This window comes from Salmo salar, chromosome 15 (genome assembly GCF_965601325.2).
Source record: "Salmo salar chromosome 15, fSalSal1, whole genome shotgun sequence".
Classification (NCBI taxonomy): Eukaryota; Metazoa; Chordata; class Actinopteri; order Salmoniformes; family Salmonidae; genus Salmo; species Salmo salar.
In genome coordinates this window covers 68,574,691-68,599,209 of record NC_138305.1, presented here as the reverse complement: position 1 = coordinate 68,599,209, position 24,519 = coordinate 68,574,691, and the positions used below count along the sequence as shown (strand labels likewise).

At 42.1% G+C, this 24,519-nt stretch overlaps 3 protein-coding genes across 12 annotated transcripts in view; 1 reads left to right on the top strand and 2 right to left on the bottom strand.

The window, feature by feature from the left end:
* The first annotated feature begins 42 nt into the window (after window positions 1–42).
* LOC106571904 (haloacid dehalogenase-like hydrolase domain-containing 5) lies at window positions 43–8,124 on the top strand. Its single transcript, XM_014145452.3, has 8 exons — window positions 43–854; window positions 3,397–3,600; window positions 5,090–5,202; window positions 5,353–5,446; window positions 5,528–5,561; window positions 5,673–5,847; window positions 6,101–6,289; window positions 6,552–8,124. The coding sequence occupies exons 1-8, from the start codon at window positions 735–737 to the stop codon at window positions 6,949–6,951; spliced, it is 1,329 nt and encodes a 442-aa protein (XP_014000927.1). The 5' UTR covers window positions 43–734; the 3' UTR covers window positions 6,952–8,124.
* An 865-nt stretch (window positions 8,125–8,989) lies between these two features.
* Window positions 8,990–10,424, bottom strand: gp9 (glycoprotein IX platelet). Its single transcript, XM_014145450.3, has 2 exons — window positions 10,215–10,424; window positions 8,990–10,015 (listed from the first exon to the last, which is right to left on the bottom strand). The coding sequence occupies exon 2, from the start codon at window positions 10,012–10,014 to the stop codon at window positions 9,268–9,270; it is 747 nt and encodes a 248-aa protein (XP_014000925.1). The 5' UTR covers window position 10,015; window positions 10,215–10,424; the 3' UTR covers window positions 8,990–9,267.
* A 699-nt stretch (window positions 10,425–11,123) lies between these two features.
* LOC106571902 (IQ motif and SEC7 domain-containing protein 1) overlaps window positions 11,124–24,519 on the bottom strand; it is a 197,755-nt gene continuing 184,359 nt past the window's right edge. For 9 of the 10 annotated variants that reach the window (XM_014145442.3, XM_014145443.3, XM_014145445.3 and 6 more), the window contains 7 exons: window positions 23,006–23,035; window positions 21,683–21,808; window positions 21,360–21,459; window positions 20,957–21,118; window positions 20,250–20,426; window positions 18,352–18,401; window positions 11,124–16,902 (listed from right to left, as the gene is read on the bottom strand). In XM_014145442.3, the coding sequence (XP_014000917.1) occupies window positions 16,351–16,902; window positions 18,352–18,401; window positions 20,250–20,426; window positions 20,957–21,118; window positions 21,360–21,459; window positions 21,683–21,808; window positions 23,006–23,035 (1,197 nt within the window). In that variant the 3' untranslated portion in view covers window positions 11,124–16,350. The remainder of the gene's footprint in view (window positions 16,903–18,351; window positions 18,402–20,249; window positions 20,427–20,956; window positions 21,119–21,359; window positions 21,460–21,682; window positions 21,809–23,005; window positions 23,036–24,519) is intronic. The other variant, XM_014145449.3, reaches the window with a different exon arrangement.

Sequence of the window (24,519 nt, the reverse complement as noted above, 5' to 3'; positions counted from 1 at the left end):
AACATTTATGAAATGCACAAATAAACAGTCATTGCTTGTGGATAGCCCCAGACATTGCCAGCAGTTACAGTGCAGGACTAAGCAACCACAGCAGACTTTTCTTCCCAGAGAGAATGTAGAACATGTGCCAAACTGCATAGGGAATCCTCCTGTCATCTCTTAAGCATTGGCTCAGATGTCCATGTCAAATACCCCCAGGTGGCACTTGCAGTGTAAATTTAGCCAACCTATATATAAAGACCCACTTGGTCCTCAGCTATCCGGTTGTCAATTTTGCATTCAGTTCAGGCCTTATTTGGTCTCCTGTCATGAACAGAACATATATACACATCTATTGACACATGGATTAAGTCAATCAAATAGTTTTAATTTGGTGCGGTGGTGATAAAATCAGATTATAAAAAAAAAAAATCTATACCCATACAGATTAAGATGTCCAGTATACTTGCTGTTGCTTTTTACCATGCATTTCTATCGCTCCACCTGATGTTCAAAATGGCAGCAGGGGCCGCAGTCTAGTTTTGCCGCTGTTGACGACTTTCAACAGTCTGCATAATAAAGATAAAGGCCCTCCTACTTCTCATATGTCGTCATTTAGGCTTGCCCAGAAAGAAATACATACGGGAGAAAATTGGAGGAAAACTAGCACAACTGAACAGCCAGCTCAGCCCAGGCCCTTTTTTTAATTTTAATTCGGGGCTTCATTGTTTTTCGGTCCTCGGTGAAAGTAGGAGATGAGGGGACTCCTGCCGTTTTACCGGGCTCTGAACGCCCTGTGTAACCGACAAGTCAAGCGAAGAGCTGGATTTGCCGGTTCTCAGTACGGGTTTAGCGGAACCGTGTCTGATAGCAAGGTACGATTTGAACTGCAGCTGTTGCTTCCAAATGGATTCTGCACTGTCCGTTGATACATTGTAGACTTCTGGCAATTAATACATTGTAGCCAAGTGTTTCCTTGTAATAGGAGCCACACCGAAATGTAACATTTCAAAAGGTAACTTTTTGGATGTGCGCTTTGTGTCGGAATGTTACTGCCTCTATGGGAGCAGACTTGTGAGGGCAACTAGCCTAAATGCAAGATGTGGGGGTATTTTCTTGATAAATAAATACATCCACAACCCAGTCATTTTTTATTTAATGTAGACAAATGTTACACATTTTGTGGTAACCAGGCCGGTATAAAACAGTCATGATTTTCCATAATATGTCAAAACAAACGTCCCCTTTGTTTATGCCAAATCGCAATCTTGAGTCGATGTTGAGTTTTTTTTTAGCGTTCAATGCGGATGTTTTAGCCTCTGATGATGCGTTCTAGTGTATCATTCCCAGGGGGCTCGTCGTCTGCCTTTAACCGCACAAATGCACTGTTCTTTGCAGTCAATTCTGCATCACTCATCTTGTAATATAGACTACAATGAATTGGAACACATCTTGTTTTTTCTCTCTAAATAATAGGACACAGAGGTGCATGTACAGTGGGGTCCTGAATTATTGGATCCCTTGATAAAGATGAGCAAAAAAACCGGTATAAAATAAATACAAATACTGAGCAATATTGTATGCATATTTTTATTTATTGTATCATTTTATACTAGTGCAATTGTTAAAATAAATAGATTTTGTTTTACAAGTAATAAAAAAATAGATAGGGATTCAATACATTTGACCTGATTTCAATACTCCAGCACCCACCCCTTGCGAGGATAACGACACAGCCTTTTTCTAAAATGTTTTATGAGATTGGAGAACACATTGCCTGATCACCGACAATGATGAGACAGCCTATAGGGAGGAGGTAAGAGACCTGACCGTGTGGTACAAGGACAACAACCTCTCCCTCAACGCGATCAAGACAAAGGAGATGATTGTGGACTACAGGAAAAGGAGGACCGAGCACGTCCCCATTCTCATCGATGGGGCTGTAGTGGAGCAGGTTGAGAGCTTCAAGTTCCTTGGCGTCACCAACAAACTAACATGGTCCAAACACACCAAGACAGTCGTGAAGAGGGCACAACAAAACCTATTCCCCATCAGGAGACGATTTGGCATGGGTCCTCAGATCCTCAAAAGGTTTTACAGCTGCACCATCGAGAGCATCCTGACAGGTTGCATCACTGCCTGGTATGGCAACTGCTCGGCCTCCGACCGCAAGGCACTACAGAGGGTGGTGCGTACGGCCCAGTACATCACCGGGGCCAAGTTTCCTGCCATCCAGGACCTCTATACAAGGCGCTGTCAGAGGAAGGCCCTAAAAATTGTCAAAGACTCCAGCCACCCTAGTCATAGACTGTTCTCTTTGCTACCGCACGGCAAGCGGTACCGGAGCGCCAAGTCTAGGTCCAAGAGGCTTCTAAACAGCTTCTACCCCCAAGCCATAAGACTCCTGAACATCTAATGAAATGTCTACCCAGACTATTTGCATTGTCCCCCCCCTTCTACTACTGTCAGTTATTATCTATGCAGTCACTTTAATAGCTCTACCTACATGTACATATTACCTCAATTACCTCAACACCGGTGCACCCGCACATTAACTGACCACAAAATCTACATTTTGCAATGGCCATCTTAGTCTTCGGACTTCAACCCCATTGAAAACATGTGGTTTGAATTGAAGAGGGCAGACGAAGGATATCAATCATCTGGAAAGATTATGTATGGAGGAATGGTCTACGATCCCTCCCAATGTGTTCTCCAATCTCATTAAACATTTTAGAAAAAGGCTCAGTGTCGTTATCCTCACAAGAGGAGGGTGCTGGAGTATTGAAAACAGGGTATCCAATCATTTTGACCCCTATCTTTTATTTTTTGATTACTTGTAAATCAAAATCTCTTTCTATGAACAATTGTATTAGTATAAAATATGTTTTATTTTTTGGATCATATGATATAGCTCAGTATTTGTATTATTTATTTTATCCAGTATTTTTTGCTCATCTTTAGCAAAGGATCCAATAATTCTGGACGCCATTGTATGATGCTTATTTTCTCTGTGAGCTGCCTGCACAATTCACATTTCCTTCCACATCTACCTTGAGACTGTTGTAGCTTGATCCACATCATAGCGAAGCAGAACGTAAGCTCACAAGACTTCAGGATTGTCGTACAAGGCTAAGACTGTTGAGCAACAGCCTGGAAGTAGATGTGTTGTTACATAGCTATAGAAAGTAAATCATTACTAGATGTATATTTAAAACAGAACTACACACAGGATCCTGTAACTAGTCTATCAACTCAGATCCATGGCTTGGGGATGTTAAATATGTTGGATCCTATGCTATTGAGTGTAATGATTAATGTTGAATGATGTCAACATTACAGTTTTTTATGTCAGCATGTAGTGATCTAGAAAGTGGAAAGCATGTAGTGATCACTCTCTCCCTGTCCCATCCTCAGCCACAGCCACGCTTTGGCCTGCTGTTTGACATTGATGGCGTGCTTGTCCGGGGAAAGATGCCCATCCCTGCTGCAAAAAAGGCGTTCCAAAAACTGGTCAACTCTCAGGGACAATTTGTGGTGCCAGTTGTTTTTGTTACCAACGCAGGGAATTGCATGCGGCAGACGAAAGCGGACCAGCTCTCTCACATCCTGGGTGTGCCTGTAAGTGTCTCTCACCTACTCACAGCTCTCTTCTGCCACACACAAACTGTAATGACTAAGCCCTCATTTAATTTTGGTCCGTGTGGGAGGTTAGTCGGAACAATATTGCAGTGAACAGAAGGGCAGGGAAGCGAACCCGGGTCTCTGGTGTGAAAGGCATCGCGCCACTAGGGTTTACCCACTTCGTAGGAATTGAAACGTGGATCATACTGTATAGCGAGGATCGCTACAATATGTACCTTAGTGCACTCATGTTGTACATGTTTCTCTTTGTATTTATTATGGATCCCCTGGCAGCAGCTACTCTTCCTGGGGTCCAGCAAAATGAAGGCAGTTTATACCATTTTAAAAACATTACAATACATTCACAGATTTCACAAAACACTGCGTGCCCTCAGGCCCCTACTCCACCACGACCACATACCTACAGTACTAAATCCATGTGTATGTATAGTGCGTATATGTGTGTGTGTGTGTGTGTGTGTGTGTGTATGCATGTGTCTGTGCCAATGTTTGTGTTGCTTCACAGTCCCCGCTGTTCCATAAGGTGTTTTTTTAATGTTTTTTTTAATCTAATTTTACTGCTTGCGTCAGATACTTGATGTGGGATAGAGTTACATGTTAGTGTGCTACATTGTCTGTTGACTTTGAACAAGTTCTCAGCGACATGATGGCGAAATATGATAACCAACAGAGGTACCTAGACAATGCTATGCATTGATGTTACCTAAACAATTGCGGTACCTAGACAATGAGGTGCATTGATGTTACCTAGACAATGATGTGCATTGATGTTACCTAAACAATTGAGGTACCTAGACAATAATGTGCATTGATGTTACCTAAACAATTGAGGTACCTATACAATGCTATGCATTGATGTTACCTAGACATTTGAGGTACCTAGACAATTGAGGTACCTAGACAATGATGTGCATTGATGTTACCTAGACAATTGAGGTACCTAGACAATGATGTGCATTGATGTTACCTAGACAATGATGTGCATTGATGTTACCTAGACAATTGAGGTACCTAGACAATGATGTGCATTGATGTTACCTAGACAATGATGTGCATTGATGTTACCTAGACAATGATGTGCATTGATGTTACCTAGACAATGATGTGCATTGATGTTACCTAGACAATTGAGGTACCTAGACAATGATGTGCATTGATGTTACCTAGACAATTGAGGTACCTAGACAATGATGTGCATTGATGTTACCTAGACAATTGAGGTACCTAGACAATGATGTTGCAAATGAGAACTTGTTCTCAACTAGCCTACCTGGTTAAATAAAGGTGAAATAAAAAAAAATGTAAAAAAATTGTATGCAGCCTTTTGACAGGACATTGAAGTGTGTGTGTGTATTGTTGCACAGTAAATCAAACTAATCATCACCTCTTGAAGATAATGCCTGCTGTAGGTCTCATACCAGTCATGCTCTGGCTCAGCCTATCTGACAGGTATTTTTGTTACCAGATTACTATGGACCAGGTGATGATGTCACACAGTCCACTGAGGATGTTCAAGAAGTACCATGACAAGTGTGTTCTGGTGTCAGGACAAGGACCCGTCCTAGATATTGCCAAAAAGTATCTTTTTGAAATATATGTTGCCAGACATGATCAAAGCATCTGCTTGGCCTGATGAGAGAAAATATCTTCTGTTTTACACACAAATGAAGTAACAAGCTGATTATAATGAATTTGCAATGCGTTGGTGTAATACTTAACCATGTTAAGCTTGGGCTTCCAGAATGTGGTCAGTATCGACATGCTGAGAGAGTCATTTCCTCTTCTGGACATGGTGGACCACAACAGACGACCCAAAGTGCCGGTGAGTCTGTATACATCAAGATCCATAGACAGGCTATGTTTCAAGAGGCTTTCCTAAGCATGTTCCATTTTTTCTTTTCAGTCCAGTCCAATTGCCAACCTTCCCACAGTAGAAGGTGAGAGCTCGTGAACAGATACTCTTCTTCTGATTTATATTTTTATTGAACTGTCACAGTAATCGCAAATCATATCCATCATATTCCAATTATTTTCTCTTCCCGGTCCAGCTGTTATTCTGTTTGGGGAGCCCATCCGATGGGAAACCAACCTCCAGCTGATAATTGATATCCTGTTGACCAATGGGAACCTGAGCGGAGCCCACCAGAGCCAGAAGCTACCCCAACTCCCCCTGCTGGCCTGCAACATGGACCTCATGTGGATGGCCGAGGCCCAGTCTCCACGGTAACCAGTGACTTAAAGCTGTTATTGAAATGTGGTGAAAAGGCCGATATGAATAGACTCAAAAAAAGAAAAATAAATGTTTTAAAAAATGAATAGACTGAAAGACATTTGTTTTTTCACCATAGAATCTATTGATGTCCTGGATGCAAAATGGGACCTAGCTCATTGAATTCTGGCCTTCAAGAAAAGCTGTTGAGTGAGCCGGATTAGTTGACTTGTTTCATTTTGCTTCTGTACATCATGTAAACTCCAGGTTTGGTCATGGGACGTTCCTTGTGTGCTTGGAGAACATCTATAAGAAAATAACAGGTAAAGAGGTGAAGTACCGGGCTCTGATGGGGAAGCCCAGTGAACTGACCTATCACTTTGCTGAGTACCTTCTCAGAGGCCAGGCCGTGGAGAGAAACTGGACACAGCCAATCACCACCCTCTATGCTATTGGGTAAGACACCTTGCATCTCACTGTTTACAGCAAAAAATGGTAGCAATTTATTTCACGTGAAAGAATATACTAGGTTACAAATTGGTAATCACAAAATGATAACAATGGAAAAACTTGATTGTTCTTTTGGGATTCAAGGCCTTATCTTGACATTACAGTAGATGCATATATGCTGATGTCCATGATGTGTGATGTTGTGTCTGTATTACTTGATTCCTCTCTTTGATTTCCTTTCTTTTTCTTTGCCTCTCTACTCCCTCAGGGATAACCTGATGACTGACATCTATGGGGCCAACCTCTACAACCGCTACCTGGAAGAGAGGACAAGGAGGAAGAACTCCAAAGCTGTCGCTAAGATGGCCACCGCCACGGGCTCCAACGCAGCCCTGCCCCAGGTCAACGACCACGTAGAAAATGCCTGGGAGAGCGAGCTGGCACCTCCCTCCGCCACCTCCTGCAAATCTATCCTGGTATGTACTGGGGTATACAACCCCCACACAGAGGTGCCCACTGACACCAACCAGTGCATCAAGGAGACTGTGTTCCACGGGCACCGTGACTTCCGCTTTGACCCGGGGCTGGTGGAGCCCGGGCACATCGTGCAGGACGTGGCTGACGCTGTGGAGCTCATCTTTGAGCAGGAGAAGTTTGTGCCTCAGTAAAGTTCTCAGATTGGTGTCGTCATGGCGACCTCAGTAGAGATCTCGGTTGGCCTGTGCCGGCCATAGAATCAGAAATGATTCTATTCTAATTCTATGGTTCTGGCTTTAAAAGGAGGGGGTGCTCAAAATGATACAGAGCAGATCCAACCAACTGACTAATATCCATCTGTCCAGTGTTGTGCAGATTTGTTTTGCAGGGTACGATGGACATGGAGATTCCCTTGGTTTTTAGCTGGAAAACACCACACACTGAGTTACTTTGGACAGTGTTTACAACTTGTCAGGGCATTGAAGGTTCTTAAGAGGTCATATTCAAACTCATAATGGTGTAAAGTATTGAACTCTTATTCCTTCCGTTGTATTGTTTTATAGTGGGTTTAAAACGAATCAAGTTTAGCACAATTACCCACTTTTAAGTAATGGCAATTGATTTTAATAAAAGCCTTATTTAATGGTATTATACTGTACATATTTTCTTAGTTGTGATTATGTATATAGATTGACAGTATTTTAAATTGTGAGTCTTATGTATCTTTATGACTACAATAACTTATCAATATTTTTATGAAGTCTATGTATAGATTCCTTCAAAAACTGACCATAATCTTGTCTACCATACATTTTGTCTGTTACGTCTACAGTATGCATGCATTTCATGAGATAGATTTAATGCATTATACTGTACTGTAAGATTACCTATTATTATTTAGGTTGCAATACTGTCCTTCAACTGTGCTGTCTACATTATTTCTAGCAATGTAAACCATATAACCTGTATTTGGACAGCACAAAACGATTCATTTTAATTTAATGTTACCATATCTTGCTGGGCTAGTAAACTTGCCCTTAGTTGTAAATGTACAATTTGTCGTATGCATTAGAACTTTGACTGCAGATGCAAAGACTGTATCTAGCCATTTATATTTATATAAAATATATAAATATAAGAGAAGCTATATTTTCATTAGTGGATTAACCATGCATTTCAGTGGATGCATTACATGTTTTAAAAGATGTTATCAATGTCAATATTGCTTGTATGATTGAAAATAGCGTTGCTTAAAAAATGTCAACATCCTGGCTACTTATATTTCAGTGCTGAAGATGAGTTTTGTTTACATGAAAACAAATGACTCCATAAGAAATAAAACCTGCTTATCTTCTTGCCATAAATCCTACTTGTTTTCTTCTTACTGTCCTCATGCACACATCTTCAGTTTCATAAGAAAATATTGTCACTACTCTTATCTGCAGTATTTGCACATTAGGAAACATATAAACGTAATGGGCTATCAAGAACAGGCACAGTGCAAACCTTGCACCTCGATCATGTCCATTTGAATTATAGGAAGGATATGCCTCCACCGGCACAGACAGTTGAGGGTATCTCTTCTAGGCAAGGCCCCTCTGAGGGTGATAAGTACTGTTGACATGGGTACTCCCTATCCTCCCAGTGTGGAATAACAGAGCAGTAAGCCAAGTTGATCTGAAATGGTTATTGGCTACATTGGACGGTTTTGATTGATAGAGAGAGATTAGCCAAGATTAGTCAAAAAGTAGCTATGATAGCGATCGTGTTCTTTGGTAACACTTTATTTTACAGCCCATAATTATCTGGTAATTACTCAGAAACTACATGGTAAGAGTAATTACATAATAATTGCCCAATAATAACTTTGTCACTTGAGGATTAACAAATAAGAGGAAGAGCCATTTGTATGCCAAGTCATTTGCAATTAAATAGCAATGGTAACAGGGCTGTAAAATAAAGCATGAGCTGTTTTTTTGAACATGCAATAAAGTAAGAGCGCGATTCAATCCATAGAGCTGAAGAGCTGCGCTATAGCACATTTTACATTTAAAGGGAATGTTCCCAGATTTGCGGTAATCGCTGCATATGCTAGCTCAATCGGAAATTACCTTTCAATTTCAATCACACTATAACGCGGATTTTCAGCACTACGGATTAAAGTACTGCACATGCATTGCAACAGTAATGTAACAGGTGCGTTTGAAGTCAAATTAATTAGCAACTCTATGTGTTTGACGTGAGCACTTTATACTCAATTACATTTATTTGTATTGGAGAGATACAGTGTACAAGTGTAAAACACATAACAATCTGCTACATAACAACAATGGGAGACATTAGTTCCAGAGCATGATTTTACAGGCTTCATGACAAAAAAATTCAATTCAAGGCATGAGTCAAAATAGTCTGATAAAGGGTATTCCAACAGAGAGTAAAACACTCAATCACCAGCTTAGGTTTAAAATCCCCAGTCACCCCATGGTCCCCGACAATCATCCCAAATCTTATATTGTCTTTATCTTTATATTGTGTTTCTTGTGCAATACGTCCAGTATTTGTGGCAATATCTCCATGTTAATCAGCGGTCTCTCTGGGTCGTTTGTCCAGCTGAGAGAGGCTGAGTTCTCCCTCTCCTCAGACAGAGTCCTCTGGAGCCTCCTGTGTTTGGGCTTCAGCGACCTCAGAGAGTCCACCTCCAACCCTGCGTGTCTCTGATCAATGTCCAGAGTGAAGGTGGAGTTCTTGGCCAGCCTCAAACCCCACAGCAGCAGGCCGATGAGCCCAAACAGCATCACCCCCACCATGGTGTCATACACCCACCCTGCACAGCTTCGCTGGGCACAGGAAGAGAAGTAGGCATCACTGAGTGCAGTGATCTCTGTGTGTGCCACACCACTGGGGCTGGCACAGGTGGGCACCCCACCAGACACGACAGCCCAGTTCCTCCTCAGCCAGGTCCTCAGGAACAAGATGCCACAGTCGCAGTGGAAAGGGTTCCCAGACAGGGTGACCCTCCTCAGGTCTTGCAGGCTGTCAAAGTGCCCTGAGGGTACTGTGAACAGCTGGTTGTCCTGGAGGTAGAGCTCTGTGGTGTCTGGAGAGAGAGGGGGCACTTCCATGAGGCTCATGGAGCTGCAGTTAACCTGTAGTCCTGAAGGCTGGAGAGCTGAACACCGGCAGGGCTTTTGGCTGGGCTGTGCACTGGAAGTGGCCAGGAGGAGGAGGATGGCTATCCCTGAACCTAAGAGCATTCTGCAGGCAAAAAAACATGCCATATCAAATGTATACATACAGTGTAGAAAAAAATTGTGATTGTATTGGAAATATGTTGTGGCAGCATATTTGTTTATGCAACATGTATGGATTATAAATAATAGTGATGTGGGTAAAACATATATGCTATGGAGTGAACAAGCTCATCATGTTAGTTTCAAGTTAATGTGAGGCCTACCTTTCAGTGTCAAGACAACGTAGAAGGTAGTTATTGTAATTCCACTCATCATTGAGGCCTGTGCTCGCCAGGTGTTCTGTCCAGTGCTGCTCTAGAAGGTCTAGAGTTCTAGAAGATGTCCTTCCAGTCAGCCACTACTCTCCATTTTATAACAGACATGTTTAACTGTCAGAATCTCCACAGGACATATGTAACGGCTACAGAGTGTGTGAGAACCACCACTGACAGGGCCAGCTTTGGGTCACGTGACGAGAGGGAAATACCTCTGTTGGGAGAAGATATGGGTTTATCTTCCAAAATTGTGGTAGTGGCTTTTAAGTGAGTTTGTAAATGTAGTACTGCTATACATTTAACCAATGAGGACCAATGTGGTATTATTATATACTTTGTATGAGCCTCCATACCTGCCAACAATATGCTCATTCACTTCTTATTGCTATACACCTACCATTACTGTTAGCTGGTAGCCTATCAGTTCTATGTAGAGTATGCTGCTACCCGGTCACAATCTTACTCCAGAAGTAAAATGACGAATTAGGGCATGTGCTGGCATAACTTCAGATTTTACTCTACTGTGTTATAGTAGTATGATCAAGTAGTAAACACTGTCTAGAAACCCATCACACCACTAGGTGGCGTGCTGACACAGCTTCATCTCTATTCATGTGTGCGCCCTCCAGTGGTTACACTGTGTATTAGTGACTTTACTAACCATAACACAGATCAAAAATACAGAATACATTCCTTTTTTATTTACCTCACTGATACATATGCAACATGTATCTAAGAAGTAGATAACACGTTCTAAGGGTACCTTTTCTAAGGGCTTTATTTAGTTTTACTTGGTAAGATAAAAGGAAAAAGATTGACACGATGACGCACATTAGAAGCCAAAGACCAACACATGCATACCATAAGTCATATATTTGTTTATTTAGCGTCAACATTGTCACAGTTGAAGTTTTACGATAACTGGGGTCTTACTGACTCACTACTCACTGGACAAACTGAATGCACATTGAAATGAGGCATCTCTTGTCTTGCCCTTTTTAAAGTGTGTCTTGCGCCTGATAGAACAGCTTGCAGCATGGGATGAGAGAAAGGGAGTGTGTGTGCGTGTGTAGGGGCAGGGAACGTTATAACAGTCTGTCAGAGCCACAGCGAATGACAGTTCACTAATGTTGCTGGCAGAGACAAGCGATATGTTGAAAATCACATCTTCAACCTCCCATATAAGGTCGTCACCTTATATGATCTCCACTGCAGATATTGGGATTAGAGTAGTGATACTGTACTCACTATGTACAGATTATTTTTCTCCCACTTTGTCCCTTCTTGTCTTCATTTTAGATAAATCACCCATTCTAGATTTCCATAATCGGCACTTCTACTCCGCTATTTTCAAAGCTCAATAATAACAGAAGTGCGACGTGTTTATGTTTTGTTATTTTTACAATGACTATGTACACTACTGGCCAAAAGTTTTAGAACACCTACTCATTCAAGGGTTTTTCTTCATTTTTACTATTTTCTACATTTGAGAATAATAGTGAAGACATCCAAACTTAAGAAATAACACACATGGAATTATGTAGTAACCAAAAAAAGTGTTAAATAAATCAAAATTATAATTTATATTTGAGATTCTTCAAATAGCAAACCTTTGGCTTGACAGCTTTGCACACTCTTGGCATTCTCTCAACCAGCTTCACCTTGAATGCTTTTCCAACAGTCTTGAAGGAGTTCCCACATGCTGAGCACTTGTTGGCTGCTCTTCATTCATTCTGCAGTCCAACTCATCCCAAACCATCCCAATTGGGTTGAGGTCGGGGAATTGTGGAGGCCAGGTCATCTGATGCAGCACTCCTTCACTCTCCTTCTTGGTAAAATAGCCCCTACACAGCCTGGAGGTGTGTTGGGTCATTGTCCTGTTGAAAAACAAATGATGGTGCCACTAAGCCCAAACCAGATGGGATGGCATATTGCTGCAGAATGCTGTGGTAGCCACGCTGGTTAAGTGTGCCTTGAATTCTAAATAAATCACAGACAGTGTCACCAGCAAAGCACCCCCACACCTCCTCCTCCATGCTTTATGGTGGGAAATACACATGCAGAGATCATCCGTTCACCCACACCGCATCTCACAAAGACACGGCGGTTGGGACCAAAAATCTCAGATTTAGACTCCAGACCAAAAGGACAGATTTCCACCGGTCTAATGTCCATTGCTCGTGTTTCTTGGCCAAAGCAAGTCCCTTGTTCTTATTGGTGTCCTTCAGAAGTGGTTTCTTTGCAGCAATGCGACCCTGAAGGCCTGATTCACACATCCTCCTCTTAACAGCTGATGTTGATATGTGTCTGTTACTTGAACTCTGTGAAGCATTTATTTGGGCTGCAATTTCTGAGACTGGTAACTCTAATGAACTTATCCTCTGCAGCAGAGGTAACTATGGGTCTTCCTTTCCTGTGGCAGTCCTCATGAGAGTCAGTTTCATCATAGCGCTTGATGTTTTTTGCGACTGCACTTGAAGAAAGTTCTTGACATTTTCTGTATTGACTGACCTTCATGTCTTAAAGTAATGGACTGTCCTTTGAACTGTTCTTGCCATAATATGGACTTGGTCTTTTACCAAATAGGTTCTTTATTCTGTATACCCCCCCCCCCCCCCCTTCCTTGTCACAACATAACTGATTGGCTCAAATGCATTAAGAAAGAAAGAAAGAAATTCCACAAATGAACTTTTAAGAAGGCGCACCTGTTAATTGAAATCCATTCCAGGTGACTACCTCATGAAGCTGAGAGAATGCCAAGAGTGTGCAAAGCTGTCATCAAGGCAAAGGTTGGCTATTTGAAGAATCTCAAATATAAAATATATTTGGATTTATTTAACACTTTTTTGCTTACTACATGATTCCATATGTGTAATTTCATAGTTTTGATGTCTTCACTATTATTCTACAATGTAGAAAATAGTAAAAAATAAAGTAAAACCCTTGAATGAGTAGGTGTTCTAAAACTTTTGACTGGTAGTGTGTATGTAGATGAAATGCATGCTGAGCTCCAGTAACAATCAGCTTAATGTGGGACGCAAGAGCAAGTCAACATCAGGAGATTCCAAATCCAAACCAATGAAAATAGAGGAAATAAAGTTAATCAACTTTACTGGCTGACCTGTTCAGTCAGCTCACAGTGAAAAAGACACACGATGCATCAGGTCCATGCAGTGCATTGTGGGGGTACTTATCAGACTATAGACTGTGGACATTTCTTGAAGCACTACAACACATATCAAGATAAATGTATACATTTCGTTCTCTATTTTTACATTGTCCGACCATTTCTGAGTTACAAAAAAGAAAATTAGAAAGACATTCAATTGATTATTCATGTCATAGGTAAGATATGTTTATCTGTCTACATTTCCTTATTTGTTGTTATAATATCATGGATCTAACATGAACAGACGTGTTGAGTGAAGCCTAGGCCTCAACCCATTGGGCACAGGTGTCAATTCAACGTCTATTCCACTTTGGTTCAATGTCATTTCATTGAGATGATGTGGAAACAACCTTGATTCCATCAGTGTGTGCCCAGTGGGAAGTCTGACTTATGGTTGTGGTTTTCTTAGTGAATGTTAAAATACATTTACACCCTGAATATTGGGACAAACAGTTGACTTTTACTTTAATGTACACACGATAATATACTCTTATTTTGTAGAATGTAGAAAGATATTTTTCTTTACATATAACCCAGTTCCTTTGTTTTATTTGCATTTCTTTGCTGTATATTAGATCTGGATTTCCTGAAAAATGAAAGCGTTCCTTCATATGTGCTTATCCAGCAAAATATTTATGTTCTGCCCAGAGGGAAGCATATTCCTTTATTAAAATATATACACACATTCCTCTTTCTTTTCACCGTCAACCAGTGCTTGACTTGGGACACCGGAGCAGAGTACCGGCACTTCAAACTACTGCTCGAGGTTCTGTTCCTCTTATAGAATTTTAGCTCATAAGTATTGAGGAGCTCCAGCACCTAAATATAAACAGTACTGGTACCCAAAATGAGTACCGGAACCTATTTCAGTCCAAGTCAAGCACTACCGTCAACTGTCTAAGTATATCATCTGAAAAAAAAAAAAAAAAAGAATTCACCTGAATCTCTTCCAGGACAACATGATAACAGACTTGAACCTGTAAAGGGCCTACAAGTCTGCATTTTTTAATGTGATTATCGACTATGATAACACTGATTTGTTATACAATGTGCTGAGGATAGCCTCACATTAATAACATTACATGCAAAATCACTTCGACATTCCACTGAATTCCATTGAATTCGAAAATTCCAGGACTGTGTTTCTCAGAGAACCATGAGAACAGCCACACATTAAGCCACTGAGAGAGAACGACAGGGGTCCAAACTAAATAAATAACAATGCAACATGAAAACACACAAAACAAACAGAAGGGACACTTTTTTGTTTTGAATGTACAAAACCAGTACGAAGATATTGCACATACTGTACATAATGAAACAACTAAGATGACAAACCAAAAACTAAACACTACATACTTAAGAGGTTATTCTAGTCACTCACCTACTCAGGTTTTGTGATGAAAACAAAGATATAGTAAATTATGAAGAAAAAAAAAATAAAGGATTATCATATTTTGATTTGAAGAGTCAAGAATGCAGCTGCTTCATATATCAAAGGCATGAGACATTGTCAGCTTTACTGCGGGTCCATCAGTAAAGTGACGTGAGCCTCAACTTCTATAACGTAAAGTATCTGAGAGGTCAGGAAAGCTGTGAGCTTAGCCAGCATACAACCAAAAGAAGGCCATGAGCTCAACACGAGATCTGTGACACTTCCCCACTGCCATCTTACTACATGTCCTTACTCACAGCACTAAACTTCAATACTTCATATAGGAGTACTACACCGAGCCGAGTGGGACCCATCCACCCAGCATAGGAACAACATATGGTCAGTAGACACCCATATCTGTTCACTCTGAGGTTTTATACATGACAGCCCAGCGTTAGGAGGGCCATGTGCCACAGCTGCATTCCAGTCTCTCAATGCTCTGGTTGGAAGGCAAAAGGTTCCAGAGTAGGTTATTGGCCTGCCTGACAATGTGGCTCCACTCCCCCTTCCCATCTATCCTGTTACCATAGAGTCAGTATAATACTGATACAGTTTATTTCTAATGATAATAATGGTTGTAAGTATAATCTTACAAGGTACTTTACGCACAATATATACTGTACATGAAGTCTAGACTAAATAGTTTATGCATTAGTAATTGGCACATTTATCAATGAGAGCTAGGAGACAACACGTAAAGCTGTCATCTACAGTAAATACAACACTAGAACTACTACGATTGAGACTGTTGTTAGCCTGTCCGTTGGTCTAGTTATTGTGAAATGATTACACCTAGCTTTTTTACTCTACATGAATTCTAGGAGGCAAGAACAAATAGCATTCTTAAAAATGAAGAGAGTTTTGGAAACCTCAAGAAAGCAGAGTGTTAAAAGCTAGCTTTGTTTAAAAAGACTGTATACAATATAATATGCCATTGTGACAGAGAAAACAGTCAGACATGTTTTCTCAGGCCTATCCCAGGTGGTCTTGTCTCCTGATTACGTGAAGGGAAGACAGGCTATTGAAAGAACGGAGAAGTGGACAGCGGCCTACAGAGAATGCACGGTTCTCTTCAGCCTGGGTTTGGTGTGAGTTCATGGGGAGAAGGAGGGAAAGCGTTTCCCCGTACAAAACACCTCCCTGAAGCCCTGACAGAGAGACAGAGGCCCTTACTAAGGTTCGAGCAGAGGCCCTTTGTGGAAGAATTGAGTCTGGTTTCCATCCAGCATATTGGTGAGCAGCTGAAGGGGGGAGCGGATACATGGGACTGCCAGAGGTCCATCTCCATCACAGCAGTGGAACACAGTAGATAGGCCATCGACTGACAGTATACCCTCTGTCCCTTTGGGGGAAGAGACTGTCCCTCCCTTAAGTTCACTCACTCACTCTTTCCTTTTGCTCATTCAATCTTTTCTCTCTCTCGCTCTCTTTCGTTCTCTCTTTTGCTCTCGCTCTCTCTCGCTCTCTTTCAGTGAGGGACTTCACACCACGGTGCTGATGCCACTGTGTTTGGGTTTGGGCCCGCTGGGTGCCGGGCCCTGCAGCTGACTGTGGTGGTGAGGGGCATGCTGGGAGTGTGAGGCGTGATGGGAATGCTGGCTATGGGTGCCGTGGCTGTGCTGTGGTACATGCGGGTGGGGGTGGGTGTGTTGGTGTGTGTGGGAGGAGGATGCATATGCTGCTGGGTGCTGGTGGTACTGTGTGTGGGGAGGGGGGTGGTAATGGTGGTGGTGGTGGTAGGGAGGGGGGTTCTGTTGGACGTGGCAGTACTGGGAGTGGTGGAGCTGGGCCTGGGCTACCTGCTGGGCTGTGTGGTGGAGGTTGGACGGATGAGGAGTGTGGGAGATGAGGGTGGGGTGACCAGGCAGAGGAAGAGGAGGATGGCTCTGGGATGAAGGCTTCCCCCGTTTGCTGCCAAAGAGCGACCCGAGGAGGGAGGAGGAGTTGGGGATGGTGGGGTGGCCCCGGGGCGGGCCCTCGCTGCGTGGGGTTGTGGCTCTCCGGCGTATGTGAGGACTGTTAATGATGGACCCCTGTGGGAGAGAAGAGGGTAACATCATCTCTATCCATGCCTTCTATACAGGCAGACACTCACAGTATCACACCACATACTAGACTACCAGCAGTTAAGCTAAGGCATCACCTCATGGAAGTGGTGAAAACTGCCTGCATATTCAAGGGTCAACAGCAAGTTGCAAAACGTTACAGACAGAGCATGCAAATAAATTAACTAAAAATATCAGCTCATGATGGCGGACAGACAAATAATGAATGGTAATATCAGGGTTATGGCCACTCGACAATGTTACAAATGAAGAAACCTATATAGAAAAAACTCAAACTTTCTTAAATGACATACGCGTCAGAGAAATTTGAAAACGGGACCTTTTATTGTAGATGCATCAAAAGTATAAAAGGCTGATAATATATTCATATTGTTGAACACCTTCCAAACCTGAGAGTCCCACATGCAACTGGTTAAAAACAATGGAGGCAGAGGATCCACATGCAGAGGAGGTGACAAGCAAAATCTCCATCCATATTGGCTTTGCATTCAGCCAGACAGCGGGAAGCAGAGATGCTGGAGATCTGGTAGTCACATTTAAAAATAACTCTGTTCACTTATCCCCCAATCTAGTTCCAACTCTATCCTTTTTGGATTCATCCAAGTTTTAAAAGTCCTTCCTTTGGTGCATGCTCTGTCCAAGGTTGTAAAGAGACCATACAGATTTCTTTGAAAGTGGAATGACATTTTCAAGGGTTCCCAGACTTCAAAACCAACACACGGACTCATGGAATGAAGAAATGATGATGAATGAAATCCACATCTTTCATATTGACTCTTTGATATTGTGTGTAAAAAGCTCATCGATAAAGTTCTGACAGTGAGATATTGATGTGACCGTGAGCTGTTGTAAGATAACCTTCCTCCCTAAGCCTCAAACCTCTGTGAGCTTTCTTTCAATAGGACAGGCAGGGAACAGGAGAGGGACCAGAGAGGGGGGCTTTAGGTTTGCACAACACTAGGGGGGAGAGTAGGTGCTACAACAGGTATTCACTGGCACCCCTGCCTAAGGTAAGAGAGCCCCAAAGGAAAGCCAAACTGCGGGTTGGGACATGGCTGAATGGAAGACATTAGACTGTGATCAAAACAAACAGCTGGGGGGATTAGAGGGAGGAAGGGGGAATTAGTAGTAGTCATGCTTGTTTCAAGAAAAAGGGCAAACTGGCCACATGACCAAAACAAGACATGTCTCCCATCTAGCCAGCGTCAGAGGCAGGCAGCCCTTGCATGCACACTAACCGAGGCAGGCAGGTTGTTAAAAGGCATCCGAGATTTAAAAAAAAAGGTCATAAAACAAAATGAACTGAGAGTCTATGAAGCAGAGAGGGGTGCAAGAACAACAAAAATAAACGGTGTTTTTTTTTTTACAGAGCACATCATCACAGAGTAGCTTGGACACCAGCTGCTTCCAACTTACTTCCATATTGCTGTCTAGTGATCCTGCACTGCTGCGGCGCCCACGCTTGCCTGCCCGAGACATGCAATACCACAGATTAGAGATGGATAGGACAGCACTCCTGGATCAACTACAGAGGTTTAGGCAGCCCTCCTCTCCCCTAGGGGGCAGTGCAGGGGGTTGTGAGTAGTACACTGGAAGCTGAGATAAAAGGGGCAGGGAGTGTGTGGGGGACCGGTTGATAGATAGGTAGGTATTACTGTCACGTCCATTATTTTAGCAGCTTTGTTCATATTTACTTAGGAGATAAAGAGAGACATTTGATCAGTGTACTTTTACACTACATTTTGAATTTACTGCATTGCTCAAACTTAAAGGACAAGGAAATCATTTTTGCAACATTCAGCTGAGGACATCAGTATAACTACAAAGAGCTAGGCAATGTTAGTATTTCTAAACTACAACGAGTTAAGATTATTCATAGATTTTTTTCCTGCTAAAATGTGACAACACAGATTTAATGTTGTCACAAGATGTAGATTGTCATAAGGAAGGGTAACGGGTGGCTTTGTAGAGAGCCAATGGCAGTGACAGTTACGGAGAAGAAACATCAAAAGCAATACAATGGCTGTTGCACATGAGGTGTACGAGCAAATAGAGCAGTTTGCCACTGTCATAAGCTCAGCCAATGGATACATGACCAGTCTTCACATATGGAGAAACAGGAGAAAACCCAATGGGAATGGAAATATCAGGAAGTACATAATGAGATGGAGAATGGCGAGAAAATTAAAATATATTGTACACAGGACATGACCACACTACCATGCCACATCCTGTGTTGAGAAAGTTAGGGCTTAAACATACACAAAAACCTAAGACAGGAGGGAGGAAACACTCCTATGTTGATCTATTGACTTCAGCACTGACTAGCCTTATCGTATCTGTATTTCAGTATAGTACCCAACATGACAATGGAAACAGAGCAAATACATCCTAATGTGAGATCCTGTAGAACTCCTATATGGATTTCATTACGTTACCATGATGTCTTAACATAACTGCGATCCAGAATGAATGACATGTTCTCAAGGTGATTCGCTTTAGAGTCCAAATGCTATGTGAAACATTCTTGATATTCATGACAATGAGATGTTCGTTGTAATTTTGGAACCAGATCTCGTCTTGCGTCAGTTATTGTATGAGAACAGATCCCCATTGAGTTCAGTAGGTTCAGATCACAGCAATACATGAGAGAATGACTGGTAGTGAAAAACGGTGGATTAATTAAACATATAACAAGCAAGCCTTATCATGAAATGTTTGAGAAAAAAAAGGGATTTAAGAATGAGAATGTGACACGAAAAAGTGCAAAAATCAAAGGTGTTCATTGAGATATAAAGTATATTTTGATTTAGATACAGGGGCGAGAGCAATCCTTCCTTCAATATCACTTCTCAGTGGAAAGGCAAACCCTCTAAAGTAGACCTATTGATAGCATCATACCAAATAGCTATTCATTTAGAAACGTCTATTTTTCAATGGCACAAACCTACTTCTGCTGTTTCATATCCCAGGTTATGATAAAATATTTCACATTGGGGTAGGGCACCAGTCCCAGAAAATAATTTTAGGACTAAACTAACAGGACCTTAAGCGCAATTATCTTGTAAAGTCTCACACTGCCCAGATACAGAATGCATTTAAGTTATTTAATAAGAACATCTCACCCGAATAACGTTTTACTTAATCATCAATACAGCTTAAGAGAAGTCTGACATCAGTTCAAGGTGCTATAAAACATAATGTTGGATGTTCCGAGTTATATTACCATAGGACGAGTGAGGAGGTAAAAACAACAGAGGGTCTCTCCCAGGAAAGGACCGTTTTGTGAGCACAATGATGACCTTTGACCTTACCTGCTTCGGAGAGGTCGCGGAGGGAGCTGCTGAGGGCACTCCTCTTCAGGCCCTCGCCCATGGTGTAGGTGTCGTCCAGACTGGCACGGTTCATGTTGCCATTGCCAGCCTCCTTCTTCAGCCCAGAGCTCTGGGACATACTGGGCCTCACTACCCCTTTCTGCTTCTCAAGCTCAGCTTTATATGAACATACATATGGGGAGAGAGTAAGGTAAAGATAGCGTGTGTGTGTGTGTGTGTGTGTGTGTATATATATGTTTCAGCATTCATCTTCAAACATACAATATTTCTACATTTCCTCATATAATTTCATTACTGGCACTTACTTTTATATAGATTATTACTATACATTCGGTAACTATTGCATTTACATTATAATCAAATGTAACATTGTAAAAGTGCACCTAAATCCTTTCGCATATTAGACTCATTCGTAAAAACAGTCTTCTGTGTGTTTCTCTTTGATAAATGCCCTTCCGCAAACACAATCCTCCTCGTGGTAGTCATCCTGTGAACTCTATAAACATTCCTTCTCATAAACAGAGAGTGAGTAATGAGGACCAGGCCCTATCTGCCTCTACTTGACTGAGTTTACATGGCTCGCAGCGGCCAGGGAGCGAGGGGCGGATGGAGGGAGGGAAAAAGGGAATGAGGGTGGAGGGAAAAAGGGAATGAGGGCGGGGTAGAGAGCTAAAATGTCTGCTCACACTCTATCCTGTATTTCTCCATTTCCTGGACCTCGGCGATAGACTCTCGCAGGTCGTCAGTGAACTTCTTGCGGTCCTGGGGGTTGGGCGCGTTAAAGTTGATGAGGACCTTGACGTCGGCACCTGGTATGGCTGATGTCAGCCTGATTCCATTCCCGTAATCTGGACCAAACACAGAAAGAGAGAGAGAGACCTTTAAAACTCAGGGCATCGACCACAAAGGAAGTTTAAAATCTGTCTGATGTTTTGAAAGTATAAACAGTGTCTCGTTCCATCATCACAGGATGGTTACATGTATATAGATGTGCAAATTGAACCCAGTGGGATGTACTATAAAACCATGCTGGGCTAACAACACATCGCAGAGATGGTGAATGGACAGGGAGAGGTCTGTTCTACTTACATTGGTTCTCAAACATCAGAACCTGCATCCCATACAGAGAAAAAGACTGCCGGAAGCTGTATGTCACAGAGTTCTTCTTCTTCTGGAAAATCTTTGTCACCTGCACCCAAATAAACACCCAAACAAGCACACAGACAAATACACAAGTTATACTGTGGGGGCAAGAAAGATATTGGAGAAACCAAAAAAAGGTTTGAACTGAAAGCTCAGACTGTACTTCTTTGCTCATTGTTGTTGCTGTGAGGCCACATTTGAAAGACCATATTTGAATGACCATATTTAACAAAGGACAGGGCAGGACAAAGGCAGGAGAGGACACGTACCACCAGAAGGTCATTAAACAGGAAGATCTCCCGCTGGTGCAGGCCTAACTTCTGGAGCTTGTTGGGGTCTGGCACTTCAAACAGCCGACAGTAGCACACTAGCCTGCGATGGGGCAGGGACAGCACCTAGAAACCAACCCAACGACATTACTCACTAACACACAGCGGTCAGGCCCTGGGCTTAGGTCAAAGAGTAATATGACCCCAAATTGAAGTATAACTGTTGTTAAGCGCACATGCACACACTCAGACATACGTGCGCACACACCCCTCAGCTAGGCCAACAGGGAAATGAAAACAAACAGTGAGCCTCTATTTTAGGATGATTTAGTGTGTGGAGTGCAGGGGAAATGGGTTATAATGATGTCTGAATAGTGTGCTATAAAACCCCTGTGTGATGCTGTTTCTCCTTGTTACATTATTCATCCTAATGTATTCATTGTCGTCAGGAGAGGTGGTTTCACCACCCTACTTTGTTTGGAAGTCAGGGGGACACAGAGTAATTCGACTAGGATTCCCTTGGATCAAAACACATCTGTCACTTATTCCCACGCAAACTGTGCTCATAAAACTTTAATACCAGGAAATGAAGATGGTGTAAAACTGTCTGATTCATCCAATGAAAAGCAGGAGCCAGCTGATATCTAGATGATTTTCCTCTAGTCTATGATTATGTGAACAGTGTAATGGCAGTAGAACAGAAGCCTGTGAGCACATAGGTTACAGAAGGTTACGTAGTTTATTATTCTCCCAAATAGATTCAGAACAATCTTTCAGCATGTCTCACCCCTAAAACATTCATGACTAATAATACCCACTCTAACAAATGCCCTCTGTCTGTGGGAGGCTTCTGTGTGGGTAGGAGTGTGTGCGTACATGTGTGTGTGTACGCGGGTATGTGTGTATGCGTGTGTTTGTGTGTGCGCGCGTGTGTGAAGCCTCTGTGTGGTCTGCTTCTTGGCAGTGATGCATGCTCGGCTCAGCACAGTCAGTAAACAGTGCAGCTCACTGGTGCCTAGGAATGTATATGTGTTGACTCTGTCTACAGGTTCATCACAGGAGATCCTGCTCATCTCAGTAATAGGTGTGGACTTTTAGGGGCAAGAAGACCTTTAATCCAACTAAAGCCATCTGAAACAACAAGTATCTACAGGTTGTGGATTATTTTAGCCATCCTGACACTGTAAGACTGGGTGATGTTAATATAGGCCGAACACTAAACACATATAAATGACCCTTGCTTTACATAGAAACTGTGGGTGAGTAAAATGACGCATAACAATGACATGATCATTGCATGCCAAACTGTGAACATGTACTTACACATCCTATTCCATGGTGGAGAGATCCAATCTGCAATGGGAGGACAGAGAAAATATCAGAAGGAGAACCTCATTACTGTTTTAAGTGCATACAGGGCACGTACCTAGAACCTGTTACATACAGTTGAAGTCGGAAATGTACATACACCTTAGCCAAATACATTTAAACTCAGTTTTTCACAATTCCTGACATTTAATCCTAGTAAAAATTCCCTGTCTTAGGTCAGTTAGGATCACCACTCTTTATTTTAAGAATGTGAAATATCAGAATAGTAGAGAGAATGATTTATTTCAGCTTTTATTTCTTTCATCACATTCCCAGTGGGTCAGAAGTTTACATACACTCAATTAATATTTGGTAGCATTGCCTATAAATTGTTTAACCTGGGTCAAATGTTTCGGGGAGCCTTCCACAAGCTTCCCACAATAAGTTGGGTGAATTTTGGCCCATTCCTCCTGACAGAGCTGGTGTAACCGAGTCAGGTTTGTAGACCTCCTTGCTCGCACACACTTTTTCAGTTTTGCCCACACATTTTCCATAGGATTGAGGTCAGGGCTTTGTGATGGCCACTCCAATACCTTGACTTTGTTGTCTTTAAGCCATTTGCCACAACTTTGGAAGTATGCTTGGGGTCATTGTCCATTTGGAAGATGCATTTGCGACCAAGCTTTAACTTCCTGACTGATGTCTTGAGATGTTGCTTCAATATATCCACGTAATTTTCCTCTTCATGATGCCATCTATTTTGTGAAGTGCACCAGTCCCTCCTGCAGCAAAGCACCTCCACAACATGATGCTGCCACCCCCGTGCTTCACGGTTGGGATGGTGTTCTTCGGCTTGCAAGCCTCCCCCTTTTTCCTCCAAACATAACAATGGTCAATATGGCCAAACAGTTCTATTTTTGTTTCATCAGACCAGAGGACATTTCTCCAAAAAGTACAATCATTGTCCCCATGTGCCGTTGCAAACCGTAGTCTGGCTTTTTTATGGCGGTTTTGGAGCAGTGGCTTCTTCCTTGCTGAAAGGCCTTTTAGGTTATGTTGATATACTCGTTTTACTGTGGATATAGATACTTTGTATCTGTTTCCTGCAGCATCTTCACAAGGTCCTGCTGTTGTTCTGGGATTGATATGTACTTTTCGCACCAAAGTAAGTTCATCTCTAGGAGACAGAACGCATCTCCTTCCTGAGCGGTATGACGGCTGCGTGGTCCCATGGTGTTTATACTTGCGTACTATTGTTTGTACAGTTGAACGTGGTACCTTCAGGCGTTTGGAAATTGCTCCCAAGGATGAACCAGACTTGTGGAGGTCTACATTTTTTTTCTGAAGTCTTGGCTGATTTCTTTTGATTTTCCCATGATGTCAAGCAAAGAGGCACTGAATTTGAAGGTAGGCTTTGAAATACATCCACAGGTACACATCCAACTGACTCAAATGATCTCAATTAGCCTATCAGAAGCTTCTAAAGCCATGACATCAATTTCGGGAATTTTCCAAGCTGTTTAAAGGCA

Coding starts and splice junctions, on each gene's coding strand:
- LOC106571904 (XM_014145452.3), top strand. CDS start 735: ATGAGGGGACTCCTGCCGTTTTACCGGGCTCTGAACGCCCTGTGTAAC. Junction 855..3,396: donor GAACCGTGTCTGATAGCAAG/GTACGATTTGAA, acceptor TCCCATCCTCAG/CCACAGCCACGCTTTGGCCT. Junction 5,447..5,527: donor ACAGACGACCCAAAGTGCCG/GTGAGTCTGTAT, acceptor TTTTCTTTTCAG/TCCAGTCCAATTGCCAACCT.
- gp9 (XM_014145450.3), bottom strand. CDS start 10,014: ATGCTCTTAGGTTCAGGGATAGCCATCCTCCTCCTCCTGGCCACTTCC.